The sequence below is a fragment of the Ostrea edulis genome, chromosome 8 (assembly GCF_947568905.1).
Source record: "Ostrea edulis chromosome 8, xbOstEdul1.1, whole genome shotgun sequence".
NCBI classification, from domain to species: Eukaryota; Metazoa; Mollusca; class Bivalvia; order Ostreida; family Ostreidae; genus Ostrea; species Ostrea edulis.
The window spans coordinates 36,918,928-36,935,156 of NC_079171.1; the positions used below are offsets into that span (position 1 = coordinate 36,918,928).

At 35.8% G+C, this 16,229-nt stretch overlaps 1 protein-coding gene across 1 annotated transcript; it reads right to left on the reverse strand.

Annotated features, from left to right (window-relative positions):
- Positions 1–1,208: 1,208 nt before the first annotated feature.
- On the reverse strand, positions 1,209–8,623 carry LOC130049032 (uncharacterized). Its single transcript, XM_056145992.1, has 3 exons — positions 7,659–8,623; positions 1,832–2,005; positions 1,209–1,491 (listed from the first exon to the last, which is right to left on the reverse strand). The coding sequence occupies exons 1-3, from the start codon at positions 7,984–7,986 to the stop codon at positions 1,253–1,255; spliced, it is 741 nt and encodes a 246-aa protein (XP_056001967.1). The 5' UTR covers positions 7,987–8,623; the 3' UTR covers positions 1,209–1,252.
- Positions 8,624–16,229: the final 7,606 nt, after the last annotated feature.

Below are 16,229 nucleotides of genomic sequence, written 5' to 3' on the forward strand. Positions count from 1 at the left end.
TCCCACCGTGCCTTACAAAGTGCGAAGTATGTGAATCCACGCACGGAGGATGACTCAGACAATGTCACGTGACGATTATGGAAAGTACCCCGTCGCATTCGGTTTGCGAAATGGATAATTAACACTTTTGTGTACTAATGATAATGATAGTTTTATGTCAGATTTCGTTATCAAAATACAGAACGAGCCTCCACCAGGGCTTTACTCGGGACTCCCTTTCAGATTTTTTTTCACGCCCCTTCTTATATACTGAAACCCTGCATCCGCCTTTGCAGTAAGTTGTGAAAGCGAACTTTGCGGGAAATGTGTGACGTTGTAAATCACATGACGTGCGTAACCAAAGAGGGAATTACCACGTTAAAAGGAAAATTATCTCTGAGCTAACGCATGACTCGTCATTCCGTAATGATTTGTATGGATCATCCATTGCTAACAATCTACTTACTGGTCATGGTGGTGGTCGAGCGTTCACTTTGTGAGGTCGTGCCTTGCCCGCTAAAAGAACCCGATTGTTACGGCCCTGGGACCCTATTTATGAAGTCTCCGTAAACTTAACGGAACCGCAAACTATGCGGAAACGGATCGGAGCCGTGAAATTCCTATTCACGATGCCTCTGTAAATATTCATGAATAAAGTCCTCGAGCGCTAACACGAAGGCGAATCACGTGACTTTGATATGATCAATAACACGGAAAAATGACGACGAGAGTCAACACACAGGAAAATTTAAACGAGTAAGTAGCACCTTTATCTACAATGAATTGACTTATAAATATCAACATCTGAAGAATTATTTTCAGGAACAAATATATACTAAAATGGTAGTTCTTCGTCCGATAGAAACAGTGAACACTGACAGGTTTTTGTTTTCAGTCAAATACTTTCCGACCGCCAAAAAACTGTGTCAGTGTTCTCTGCTTCTATCGCACGTACAACTACCATTTTAGTACACATTTGCTCCAGGGAAAATATTGATATTAGTTATGTGACAATTCGTTATTGATAAAGGTGTTACATATGCGTTTGAATTTTCCCTTATGTTGACTTCCGTCGCCATTTCCCCGTGGAATTGACCATGTGAAAGTCACGTGATTCGCCACCGTGGCTAGTGCATAGGTCTAAATTTGTGGAACTTCACCTACAAATGGTGACGTCTCAATATGAGTGAAAATTATCTACGGGACGTAAATTAAACAAACAAACTAAAAACATGGTCATCTTATTCTGATGACATGTCTTGAATTTATGTCACTAAAAAGGAATTCTGAAGCTGATTTCACAAACAAAACCACAGAGCCAATTAACCCCTATATCATAGCAAGAAAAGTCGAAACGGGGAATGAGTCTGATGCGGCTTTCGTTTGTTCTGTTTGATTCGAAGAAAGGACAAAAGTGATCAGCAAATGGGGTGCCGTCATGAAATTGCCACACCTCGTTTACTTCCTCTCCTTGGATCCACACCTCGGCTGTCGTCAAGTTAGCCGTGGTGTCTAAAATGCGAAAAACAGGTGTTGTATCATCCGTATTCCATCAATGTGTAATAATGAAGTAACATAATTAAACAAAAAGCAAATAAAGATAACAATGTTAAAAAGGAACCAAGATAAAGAGCAATGTATCAAACAAATCTTCTAATAATAATAATTAAATCACTGTTATTGTTTTGTAATTATTTCTAGTAATGAAAAAATCATCAAGGAATGGATTATTTAAACACGTTACATACCCAATCTTATTTTTTGAATTCTTGGTTCTATGAATCTATATCATTCGGATATTGCACAGAATAAAAAAGTTGTTTTTTTAAAAAAAATTAAAATTACTACGTACTCAAAAGATCTTTTAAGATGTTGAACTTGTCTGGAGAATCTACTTTTACGAGATCTCCACCCTCTCTGTGACAGGAAGTCGTGGCAGCGTGATAAACCATGGAACTGTCGCTGTACCCAAGACATATTGTGACGTCATCACGTTTGTACTCTTTGTAATGTGAAGGACATGAGACTGGAATATAAGTAAAATATTTTTAAAAGACTTAAAGCTGTATGATCCGATGTATTATTTTTGTACATAATTCCTTCAAAGCAGATTAATTAGTTTTTAACTTCCCCTTAATTAATGAAGGTAGCTCCTGAGCTTTTGAGCACAACTGCGCAGAATGTTACATGTACAACTAAGTATTTAGCGGATCAATACTGATCTCATTGGTGCAAACGTATTACACATCTATTACTGAACCATATGTAGTTGAAATGTTTTTTGCCAATTCAAATTTTGGAAGGGTTCGGCAGGGACTATATTTTGTGGCGGAAGGATTGACAAATTAACAAGTTCTATATCTGCATAATATTACAGTTTCTGTTTCACCCAATATATCTTCCATTCTTATACTCTAATACGTATATTTCAGTTTTATAATTTATGATACAAGTATCTGAGACTTGGAACTAGTTCAGATAGTGTAATTTATCAATTTGGTTGAAGTATTTTTCCAAACAGAACCCCGATTCTTAAAATAGTTTATATCAATTTATACGAAATTTTGTATAAAAATTAAGAATTTTCTCTAATAATAAAATAAACTGATCTCTAAGCCCCACATTGTTTAGTCCCATTTTAAAGTTTAAGACAAGACCTTGAAGATTATGTGAACTTTTAGAAATTGGCATTATTCTTAATATGTCCTTTAAAACTACCAAATCTGATATTATGGATTTTTCCGTATATCAAGAGCAAAAAGGTAATTCTAACAGAAACGTATAATAGTATAATCGCTATACATGTATTTACTTTTAGAAAATCTTCTCGCTGTTTTCTTTACATGCAAATCTTTTCTGACATATAAATAGAGAATTTTGCACCTGAGCTTTGAAGTAATGTCAATTTGTGGGAAGTATATTTTTTGATTTCTACATTGAAGGATAATTAGGAAATTAAAAACAAAAACTAGGATAGCAATGCTTGTTATACACGTATCAACAGTTCGCGAAAGTTACGTCCCTTGTCCGTCATCTCCCGGATAAAAATCGTATTTCCCTACGTTGGCCTTTGTAATTTTCCTATCTGTAGCTTTGACATCTGTTATTTTCCCATCAATTGCAGTCAACTACAATATGCCCCAGATTGGGGCAACCCATTAACTTGTATGAAAACTTGGTAATTGGCTAAAATTCAAAGTAATAACATCATACATTTGGTAAGGTAAAGAAGGAAAACTTGGTTTTTCACCGATTGACCTTTGGCTGACCCCGCAAAGGGACGTAACTCGCGGCGAAGTTTTGATAGGTGTAATTTTTACACTTAAAATTGGCTAAAGATTTGATTTGTCGCCTGTTCTCATCACAACATAAGCAACATAGATCAATCATTTCATAAAATTGACGCATTCTCATGTCTTCTAACACTACAGATAAAAAAAGTTTAATACTAGCAAAGGAAATAAATACGTCTATAAATAGCCCCACGCGAGTCTCGGAATTCCCGGCATGAGATATATAACTCAGACACAACTGTTTAACTTTAAGGTTGATCGATCCTCATGTGATGTCATAGGTTTTTGCAGAAAATCTTAATATATCAAACTTTGAGCATGATAGAAATATATCTATCTGAGGAATTTTATTCACTGGATATAATAAAAAATCTGGTAAACTATTAATACTGAAAAAGTTTATATTTTCCATAGATAATCAATTATTTATGATTAGAATAATTTTGTCAAGGGCAATAACTCCTATGCTGGAATTTCCTCTACTGGATGTCTATTATACATTGGTTTACCTAATATTCACAATTAATCTATTCATATTTATGAATTATCAGTTTTTAGCTCACCTGAACCGAAGGTTCAAGTGAGCTTTTCTGATCGCTTTTTGTCCGTCGTCTGTCTGTCTGTCTGTCCCGTCTGTCTGTCCATCTGTCTGTTAAACTTTTCACATTTTCGACTTCTTCTCCAGAACCACTCGGCCAATTTCAACCAAACATGGCCAAAAGTATCCTTGGGTGAAGGGCTTTCAAGTTTGTTCAAATAAAGGGCCATGTCCCTTTCAAAGGGGAGATAATCACAAAAATGCAGAAATAGGGTGGGGTCATCTAAAAATCTTCTTCTCAAGAACCACTAGGCCAGAAGAGTTGAAATTTACCTGAAAGCTTCCTGACATAATGCAGATTCAAGTTTGTTCAAATCATGGGCCCCTGGGGTTGGATGGGGCCACAATAGGGGATCAAAGTTTTACATACAAATATATAGGAAAAATCTTTAAAAATCTTCTTCTCAAGTACCACTGAGCCAGAAAAGCTGATTTTTACATGAAAACTTTCTGACATAGTGCAGATTCAAGTTTGTTCAGATCATGGCCCCCGGGGATAAGATGGGGTCCCAAGGGGGGGGGATCAAAGTTTTACACACAAATATATAGGAAAAACTTTAAAAATCTTCTTCTCAAGAACCACTAAGCCAGAAAAGCTGAGATTTACGTGAAAGCTTCCAGACATAATGCAGATTCAAGTTTGTTCAAGTCATGGGTTCCTGGGGTTGGATGGGGCCACAACAGGGGATCAAAGTTTTACACACAAATATATAGGAAAATCTTTAAAAATCTTCTTCTCAAGAACCACTGAGCCAGAAAAGCTGAGATTTACATGAAAGGTTCCTGACATAATGCAGATTCAAGTTTGTTCAAATCATGGCCCCCGGGGGTAGGATGGGGCCACAAGGGGGATCAAAGTTTTACATACAAATATATAGTTAAAATCTTTTTCTCAATACCCACTGAGTCAGAAAAGCTGATATTTACAAGAAAACTTTCTGACAGTGCAGATTCAAGTTTGTTCAAATCATGGCCCCCGGGGGTAGGATGGGGCCACAAGTGGGGGGGGGGGGTTCAAAGTTTTACACACAAATATAGGAAAAAGCTTTAAAAATCTTCTTCTCAAGAACCATTGGGCCAAAGAAGTTGACATTTACATAAAAGCTTTCTGACATAGTGTAGATTCAAGTTTGCAAAGGGTAGTTTGGGCCATAATAGGGACTAAGGTTTTACATGCAAATATATATGGAAAGTCTTCAGATATGGATGGGCCAAGGTGACTCAGGTGAGCGATGTGGCCCATGGGCCTCTTGTTTAAAACTATTGATATTTAAATTTTGTCATTTCAACAAGTTTTTATTTATTTTTATTATTCTGTTTACCTAAAATGTGTGATTTTCTGATGTTGATGTATCCTTCTGTTTTTGTATGTCTGACATCTTTAAAAATGTGGCAGCATATATATTTTCTTTGGTTATTAATTAAATTAAACTATATTGAGTGGAAAGTAATACAGTTTTTCCACTTTTAACCATTAATATTGATAAGTCACATGAGGATGGAGCCACCTTAAGGCTGAAAGAGTGTAAACAACGAATTATTAAGGGGTGTTTGATATTTTCCTTTCTCTTAAACTTATGACACGGCACTGTTGTAGCAAAATACACAGCTTTACACAGAGAAGTACCTTTGAAAGTCTGAATTGGACACGTGACTGCCACTTTATCTAGAAATGATTTTTGTAAACACAAACCGATTTAAGATAAAACAATTATGATTAAAACAGGTGACATATGTATGACAATTCGTACAGTCTCAAATACGTACGTGCGATGATTTAGCAGCGTTTATACACGGTTAAAAAAATGTCGAGTTCGGACATACAACTTTCCGCTAAAAATCTCCAATTGACCCTACAGCGAATTTGATTTATTTTATGACAATTAAGAAACACATTCAACAACATCTATGTATGCCTCTCGCCGGCCATTGAGTGTGTGAAAATGATTAGGAGGAAACCGAGATAGCTGGAAAAACTCGCGTATCAAGTGTCTGAGTGGGAGACACCATTACCTCTCACATACATGTACACTGTACAACCACTGTCGGTCCTGAGGATCAAACTCGGGTAGCAGCAGCGGTGAGAGGCAAATGCATTAACCACTACATTATCCAGGCGCCCTAACATGTAATTAACGGGTGATTTATAGGCAATTAACTCGAGGTAATTCATTAAAAGATCACATTCGAATTATTCAGACAAAATATGCTTGTTGAAACACTGATGTCTCCGTAAGGCAGCAAAGTTATGGCTTAGGTTAAAGTTTCTCAAAAGTAAGCCAAACTCTGAGGTCATGAGGTACAACATGGTACCAATAGAAAGAGCGAAATATGAATTCTCTCTCATTAAGAATTCAAATAGAATGGCTTCGGTTAACGGTTTTTGAAGTAGGTCAAACTTTCAAGGTCAAAATATCACTAAAATAACTAGGACTATCCTAACTGGATAAAAGTCCCCTCGGTAGTCACTGAAATAGCTAAGGTAGCAGGGGACAGTTTCGCACTATAGGCCATAGGCCCGGTCAACTTTTTCAAAAAATGGAAATACTCCATATTTGAAATGATATTACATGTGTAAAAATGTATACAATAATTTTAGGATGCATGTCAAATGTAGCTGAGTGCTTAGTAAAAATGTTGATATACAACATGTAGGTGTCACCATGATTCTTAGCATATAGATGGGTGCAAATACGAAATTAAGACACGTGGTCAGTTGCTGAAGAAATTCCGGTGAAAACATGCAGGGTCTAGCAAAAAGTCTGTAGCTGTGAGGGAAGGTAGATGGCCCCATATGAGAGGTAGATTTTTGAGAAGGGCAGATAGGGTTCTTGATTGTGCACAGTGTCTAAATCCCCATGTTTGGTATTGTGATGGTGTGGGGGTGGTGCGGATTAGCCCAAATGAGGGAAAATCAAAGCAAAAAAGGGGAACCTGCTCAGAGCATGTTTTGTGCACCAGCACCAGTATTTATAGATTACATGTAATTTAGGGTCATGATTTATTAACTACACTAATATGAAATACAAGTATTGACATAAAAGGGAAATATGATTTTTCATTAGTCTGTCATAATCTGACTTTGGTGTATACCCCCTATACACATGTTTCAAAACCAAAGATACCGTCCCCTGCCACCTAAGTGAATAAAAAAACAAAACAACTTCGGTTGAGATTCAGCTTACACTACATGGAACTCATCAAGTCATTTAAGAGGTGACTACCCTACGTAGTGCCCGTAGCCTTTACTTTGATAAGAACGCAATTTCAAGCATTACGTCGTTATGAACTCAACATTTAGTCTGCTGATTCAAAATGGACGCGACCTGTCGCGGTGGCTCAGTGCTTAGTTGCTTTTGTGACGGGGATGTTTGTCTTACACAAAAACAGGAAGTGACTGATCCGTCGCCAAACACCTGGCATTCTGAAGTGACAGTCGCGAACCATTTGAACGAGTCTAAAAAATACCCCAAGGTTTCGTGTTGCGAGAAGACGTTGGAACGATCAAGAATTCTTATCACTACGGCCTGAGAGCATAATTCACCTTCACCTGGTGACGAGTGAACAATTCTGGAAGGGACGTAAAACAATCAAAATGAATACGGATTATCTGTGAGGCAGCCCAATGGTCTCTTCTAAAATATGTTTGAAAAAGCATTCAACTAGCTTTGTCTATTGCCATGTAATCAGAGAAATTGACAACACAAGGAACTAGAACTCCCTTGTAACTTCGGTGGATTTGAGGTCTAAACTCTTTGAATATCGAATCTGGGTAAATAAAGACTCACGTTCGAAGAAAGATTTCCATTCTGAACCATTAAGAACAGATCCCGATAAAGGGAAGTAACAGCAGGCGCAGTTTCCAGTACCGGAATCACGACTAAACAGGAACCGGATGTTTGACAGCATTGTGCAACGCAAGAAACACTGCGTGTCGCTATCTGTTTTTCCTATTATCGTGCATGAAGTTGTTGGCAATTCCTGTGTTGAAGCAGCTGCGTATTGCTGATAAGCTAGTTTGTGATTCTGAGAATCCTCATGATGGTTGTGATTAAATTGTCCGGCAACCACATAGCATGATATAAATAACACAGCGCTAACCAATCTGTCAGCCATCTTGGATAGCGTGGTGCCGTGGCGGAGTATAGCTTTCTCCTCTGTTATTAATGTACATCAGCAGCATGTACAGAGTTATATAGATTGATATTAACTTGTTGAAAAGAGTCACATGATCACGAACTTTGAGGAGGACGCTATAGCATGTATTTACATAATGTTACTCGGCGTCCTCCAGTGAATGCGGGTGCTCACCAAGCTTTTCAAATTAAGAATAGAACAAACCATTTCATTTTCTACATTAAACTTTAATGCTTTGCAATCGATTATCCTTTTTACCGGAAGTTCAACATACAACCTACAGAATTATTGCATCCTAATTTGTGTAACCACACTTAAGCCAGTCGATAACAAAGACATTGAATTGTTGATACAATACTATGGTGGACTAAATGGACGTCCCTTGCATTTCATACATTATTGGGTCCCTGTTAAGTGTACTTTGTCACAGGCAGATGAGATAGATAGGCATTTATTCGTGTCAACTTCAGAACTATAGGGAACGTCTACTTGGCATAACCTGTGTGTGGTTTGGTACAGGCCGTCACCACAGATAGAATGCGCCCCAGACACCTGCAATGTTGTAGATAATTGTAAAATCGGTCCGAAACGGCTACGCGGATAGGGGACTAAAACAAGGAGATAAACATGGATAGGGCACGTATTAAGAATCAGAAGTAATAACCATGAGAAACAACCCTAGACTGGGCAATCAAAGGGCTAAGGAAGCCAGGAAATTACTTTCAAAAGGAAACATAGAAAAAAAAGGTGACTGCCCAGTATTCCGACGGTCCGATAGTCCGACGGCCCGATAGTCCGACGGGCCGGTATTCCGATAGTCCGACGGTCCGGTATTCCGACGGTCCGATAGTCCGACGGGCCGGTATGTCAACAAGTAAGATGGCATGGATAACTTAATGAGTTTGTATAATTTAATCATTAAATCATATAATAAAATGAATGTTGCTGGGGTTGGGGGGGGGGGGGGGGGGGGGTTCAGTCAATACGATGATTTAGTCATCTTCAAAGTACATCATTCGCCTCGTTCTTTAGGCTCGGTGAATATTGTACTACTCAGGCGGTTTAATCACTGTATTGACCTCAAAAACAGCAATATTTGTATAATGTTACATTTTTAATCAATTTGTTAGTCACTGGTATCTGTTGATTATATTGCAAAAAATTGCATAATAAGGGGAAATTTGGTTATAATTCTCATTTTTACTAAGAAATCAGAGAAATGGAAAGTTGTTTTAAAACAGCATTCCTCCTATGTTTCAAACATCAGCTAATACCACAGGCATGTGTTTAAGTAACATACATTCTGATAAGTTGGGTCTGGTAATAGTGGGGAGAATGATGTCCTACAGCGGAAAACCGAAAAAGGGGGTCAGTAAAAGTCTTAAAAACATACAAATATTTACAGTATTAGCTAACTTTATCTTAACATTTATGCTATAAATATTATAAATTTACTAGGAATGAAATAAACATGTTGTTTCTCGGCTGGATTTCCTAAAAATAACTTTGATACAAACTAGTGTAAACATTTTCTTCGTTATGGACACCATTCAATGGCATGGCACTGTAATTTACAATCTCAATCGGTTACTTAGTGATATTTTGAGTTTTATTCCAAATGTTTTGTAGAGGGGATATTTACCAGCATAATATACTTCATTTGTAATATTTTTTTTTTAATTGGAGCATATTTCATGCCTTATTGTAACAACTTCTTCTACAATTAAGTCACTTCTTATAAGGTCTTGACTCACCTGGATAACGACACCGGGGCTGTGATTTTCCTTTGTTTGCTCTGTTTGATTTTTAGGCTTCTTTTTTCCTTTTCTTTCCTTTTTTTTTTGCCAACAAACATGGTTGGTGCTGGGTGTTTCAAACCTAGTTTTTTTTTCCAACCCTAGGTTTCATGGCCTTTTTTATGCACCACTTTTGTTTCCAGTAAAGATTCATGATATTGTCAAGGAGTGAATTTATATATTTTACTTTTACTTTGATGTTTTAGCATCTGTGTTACATTTCTCAAATTGACATCTCTCCCCCTCCTGTCCCACGGTTTCAATGACAGTGTTATAAGATTTACATTCATCGCAAAGATAAAAGGTTTAGCCTTATCAAAGCATTTCCTGTCTTGAGAATTCTTTACAAATTAATATCAACCAGCTTTCTGTTGATGTTGCAATTTCAGTTTCGAACTCTTTAATTGGTTATCTTCAGAAATGTGGGAGGAGTTAAGGGAGATGAGATGAGTCAATGTGCATGAGTCTGTGAGGAGTCTTAGAGTTATAGTTGTAGTGTTCACTTGTCATAATTTGAATTCCCTAATAAATTTGGATATAACTAAAAAGTAGTGACGAGTTATTTGAAGGAAAATCATAATCGCAACAATATTGTATTTTATCGCATTTGTTTTTTTGTAACAATATTGTGGCTGGGACAACGCTGTTGTGTATTACTTTTATATATTGTATTTCTAGTCAAGATGCGGGTATGTCTCCCAGTCAATTTCGTTCTGTATTTTTAGGACTCACATTTTTCGTCATTTTAAATAAATGACAATCTTTTACACCTAACATGTTTTTCTGTTATGATTTATATGGAAACAAACAGAGTTGCAATGTTGCCTTGGAGTAAGAGCAAATTTTAACATAAACATGGTTATTGCAAGTATTATGAATGTTATTTTTGCCAAATCATACCATTAATGTGAACACGTTTTTTTTTATTTTACTTTCTGTACGCGACAGCTCATTGTAACATTCATTTTGTTTTGATTGATTATACAGATTAAAACCTACAACACGTGTAACAGTCTTTCATCATCGACCAAAATATCATTTGCCTCATTATCTTGATAATAATTTCATAGACTACTAAATTCATATTAATACACATAGACCTAGTCAGTTAGATCTCAAAATGATGTAATAATTTTATCATCTCAGGGAGTAAGACACGGAAAGACTTAAAAAAACATAACATTGAAAGGCAATAATTATTGGTTGAATTTCTCTGCAATGGTAAGGGTCATTTACTACATATTTTGCATGTACTTCATCAGTTAGCAGTTTTGATTTCCATAAATACCGGGTTTCTCTGATCTAATTAACACTTGAATGATTTTGGTCAGAAATATAATCAGACCGTGTCGATTTTGGCGGTTTCTGGTAATTTCCATAAAATAATGCCTGACACGAATCGGAATACCGGCCCGTCGGACTATCGGACAGTCGGAATAATGGCCTGTCGGACTATCGGACCGTCGGAATACTGGGCTTGAACCAGAAAAAAACTGGAAAGTGAAACTGGAAATAGAAAGTGAAACTGAGATGAAGCCGCCGTGAAAGCGATAGACAAGAACAAAATAGAGAGAGACCGAATGATGATGTTGGTATGTTTTACCGAATCATACACTATGCCGTGTATGTGCAAGTTTTACTTTGCTACATTGCAAGTATATGTAAGGTATTATATTTATATCGGGTTACAATCGCTTTACGGATTGTTCAGAATCACTACGAGCGCTTTACGTACAGACACGATTACTTTACGAGCACCTACTTAAACTTTACGATTAATACCACCTTCACACTCACGGATTTTTCTTACGAGTCCTTTTGGATCTCCGACTCGTAGTCAATCGCAAGCATTCGTAAATCAATCGTCGGTATCCGTGTCTAAATCGTAACAATCCGTGTACTTTTACGGATTTGTGGAATAAGTAAGGATCCGTAAGAAAAATCCGTGAATGTGGAGGTACCATTAAACAATCCAAAATGTAAAGAAAGACATGGCACGAGCCTTGTTTACATAACAAAGAATTGTGAATGCTGTATCTCGCTTGTAACTCGAAAATTGATATCAATTTTTTTTTTTGTCCATTAGAATACTTTACTTAAGCATTGTAAGCAATAAAAATGGAAAAATAAAATTTTCAGCTCAATCGTGTCCCTGTCCCTTTAAACACGTCAGAAAAAAATTGTATCATGGCAGACCGGGGTATAACGGTGTGGAACCTTTTAGCGACACGTGATGCATTTCTTAATACTTCTCATCAAGAATGTTCTTAATTCTTAAAAGGACTGATTCACGATTTCCCCCAAAATTTTGTTTTTCACTTTTGATGATCAGAATCTACTGTCTAATCTGTTTAAAAGATTTCACACAAAAATTAAGGTTATACATTATCACAGAAGCTCATTTTAGAGAGTTCATTTTTTGTTTTTGTAAACAAAGATTGCGGTATGTTTTTGTTTACGAAATTTTCAAAAGAAATGGTTATCGATCTAAGTTTATTATATCTTTCACATTTCAAGCATTCTTCAGGTAAAATGTGTCATCTAAAAGTTAAAATTTGTGACTATGCAAAATTTAGATGCTTTATATTACAGAATTAACATTTCACTGGTGTGTTTGTAAACATGAAAAGACTCGAGTCTTTGTTTACATAACACAGTTTTAAGGCTAAAATATTGCTTTTATTTTTGCATTCAGAAGGTCAAAATGTTGGCTGTCAACATTAAATGAGTTATATTCTTAATGTTTCACAAAAAATAAAAAATATTTTGTTCAAAAATCGTGAACCAGTCCCTTTAATACCCCAACCATGTTAAAGGACATTAGTCAGCTGTAACCTGAAGAAGTATACATGACCAAGCAAAAAGAACCCATATTGAACGTCTGATTGGACTTACCAAGACATTTGAAATATTGTGCAACCCATTACCCTAAAGCAGCGTCATCGTTGGGTCTAGAATCAATTTTGTTTTATTTTTAAGACAGTGATCAGTCTCATAACTCCTATAAGGAATATAAAAAAGAGAGTTGAGCAAACACGCGAACCCATGGAGAAATCAATAACCCGAAAGTATACAATTTTTTTTTTTAATACTCCAAATTTTGTGAACAAAAATAGAAAGCACAATAGCTACATTTGAATCAAAACAGATTGTCTGTTGCACATGTTTAAATTCAATGTTAATGAATATGGAATATGGAAAACAGCCGTGACCGACCCGCGTAACATGGCTGAAATATTATCAAAATGGCGTTAAACCCGATCAACCAATGGAGAAATATACTATTAACCCACCAGAACATATATCAATTAGTTAAACACAATTAGGAATGACTAATACCCCTAGAGGGATCTTTCACTACGCTCAGCAGTAGCGCATGCGTGAAATGAATGTACTTTTTTCTAATATTGATTGATTGCTTAACGTCTCGAGAATTTTTCACTCATATGGAGACGTCACCAAGACCGGTGAAGGGCTTCAAATTTAGGCCTATGCTCGGCGCTTACGGTCATTGAGCAGTGGGGGTCTTTAGCGTGCTACACCTACTGTGACACGGGTCATCCGTTTTTAAAGGTCATCTCCGAGGACCCGTGACACTCTCACCTGGTGCCGAGCGTTTGGCGATGAAACTGTCACTACCTATCTTAACAATTTAGGTCTGTCGAGGCAGGGATTCGAACCCCGGCTTTCCACGCATGCCCTAACCTTTTGACTTTCAAAACTTTGTTTCAGCAAATAACACAAAAGACACTGAGGGATTTGAGCTCGAGATCTGCAGGTCAGTAAACCGGTATCTTATCAAACGATCTACGTAGATTTGCAAACAAATCGATAGATACAATTAATTTCATTAAAGATTTGAATCGCCATCTTGTGACGTGGATTCAAAAAATGTGGAAGTCTTGATGTAGTGAGATAACTATAAAATTGACCACTTTTCTATGTTCTTTACATTTTAGAATGGGCATTATTTGTGAAGTTGGATTGAGCTTTTTAAATGAAAACGACATTCTAGGAAGAGACATCAATATTTATATCATTGGATTAGGGTATTTTGTTGCCAGATTTATGTCATTAATTTTGAAGGCATGAAACTCAAATGTTATTATCTATATCAGAGTTTTTCAACAAAAATGTTTTGAAACAATTATTTTAACCTAAGATATGTTTTTATTTTTTCTATTTACAAAATTTTCACTTCACACATACACTGTTGCATACATATGGGAGATATGTTACATGGATATTTTCACAACATATTAAATTCATTTCAAAATACGAACTCAATAACATTAACTCTAATACTGTCTACATTTCATATTTACCTTATTCTTTTATGTAAGTATATGTATGATGTAAAAATCTTTTTCAGGAGAGAGAGAGAGAGAGAGAGAGAGAGTATTATTTTCTTGGTAACAGATTTTGATAAGTATAACAGATCAAACACAAAAAAGAAGCACAAACCTATTTGATGAAAAAGTACAAATAGACCTAATTACCAACATAGATTTTCACATATTCTCTGCCAGTAAGTTCCATATTCGTCATATTTACAGTTTCGTAGCAGCAAGTACTTCTCAACCACAATTCTGTCCGTAACTATTTTTCTAATCACAGATATATGTACTTGCGGACTCTTTTGACATTTACAAGAAAAAATACATTGTTTTACTATAAGCAAAATCAAATTTTGAAATTTATACATATGTCTATTAAAGTATTTAGGAAAAAGTACAGTGAGCTTGTTAAAATTTACAGGGATATGAAACTGTTCTACATCACACCATAGCTCCTTTATTTGTATGCAATAAAAAAAAGTTCTAATGTTTCGATAAGAACACCACAAAAGCTGCACATCGGAGAGTCTTTAATTTTCAGTTGAAATAAATACTTGTTAGTAGGGAGTATTCTATGGAGTATCTGAAATTGCAGCCAATGCAATTTTGACTCTTGTGTTACTTTGAAGGGAAGTTCAAAAATCTTATTCCAATTACTTTCAACAAAATTGTACTCATTTTCTTTCCATTTTTTTTTTTACAGAAGTAATTGTCTCTTTTTGTGTGCAAAAGAATATTGTATATATCTTTACATCCTTTACTGTTTTTATAGAAGAGCATGATAGACTTTGGGAGGGTTGGTCCTATCAATTTTTTCCCCAAAGTGATTAGGAAACTCGGTTAATACTACTTTTTTAAGTCCAGCATATTCAACAAAGTTAGTTTTTATGTTTAACCTAAGCATATCTTGTAATCTTAAGAAATTTCCATCACTATCAAGAAGATCTTTGATGAAAACGAATCCTGTATTGTAATAATGTTTCAGGAAGATGGATGTATTATCTATCTTTACTTTGGGATTAAACCATATGTGTACATTTAGAATATAAGAGTCAATTTGTCTGTTGATATTGATTATTTTTACCCAGCTTAAGAAAACATCTTTTCAAAACACATTATTTATTCTTTTTGATATATTTGAAATGAAGTCAGACCCTTTTTGCAGTAACTCTGATACTTTCATTTGAAGAGTTGACTCTAGAAGTTTTATCCATTTGGAATCAGCATGAAATAATCTTCTAACTATGATGATTTTAAGGCCACTGTGAACTCAGTATAATCAGTCATTTTTAAACCTCCAAATCTGTAATCTTGGACAGCTGTGTTTTTCTTAATTTTATGTGTACTACCTCCCCAAAGAAATTTATACAGCTCAATCTCAATTTTTTAAAAGTATTTCTGCCCAGGGTTGGGTAGGGTTAGTATTAAATGATTAAGTTTAGGGATAAGTAATGATTTAATAATCGATAATCTGCCAAGTGGTGTTAGTTTCCTTCTTTTCTATTGATCTATTAATTTTTGAATGGTCGATAGCTTTGGAATGTAGTTGTTATCATTCATTTCCCAAATGTTAACAAAGAATTTAATTCCTAGCATTTCAAAGCTTGTATTGTTCCAGTTTAATTTCCATCTAGAGTGGTGAAATACATGTACATCTTTTCAAAATTGTTTGCTCCCTATCCACACCATGTTTGTTTTTGAAAAGTTTATTTTTAATCTAGAAATGTTTGCAAAAAAATCTAGCTCCCTTAAGATACTATCCATGGATTCCGGTGACTCATCTGAAATTATAGAGGTGTCGTCAGCATATTGGGATAGTCTGTATTCTTCACCTTCAATTACAATATCTTTATTATTTTTAACCTAAGATATTAAGTTTCTCTAAAAATACATGGTATGACCCACCTTGAGTTTGCATGTATCCCATTTCTATTCTCGATGATCGTGTTGCGTGAAACAGCTTGGGGAGAATTTCATCGTCGTCAAATGCAAATTTTTGAAAGAGATAGAGAGATTGTGTGCACCGCATGTTTGAATTCAACTTTAATCAACATATTGCCAAAGCGGCGTTAAATCCCCCAAAATCAAT

Bases quoted from the DNA above. Each gene is read 5' to 3' on its own strand.
- LOC130049032 (XM_056145992.1), bottom strand. From the start codon at position 7,986: ATGGCTGACAGATTGGTTAGCGCTGTGTTATTTATATCATGCTATGTG. The intron at 2,006-7,658 runs GTGAGTCTTTAT...CTTATATTCCAG, and splicing joins ATGGAAATCTTTCTTCGAAC to TCTCATGTCCTTCACATTAC. The intron at 1,492-1,831 runs GTACGTAGTAAT...TTCGCATTTTAG, and splicing joins CATCTTAAAAGATCTTTTGA to ACACCACGGCTAACTTGACG.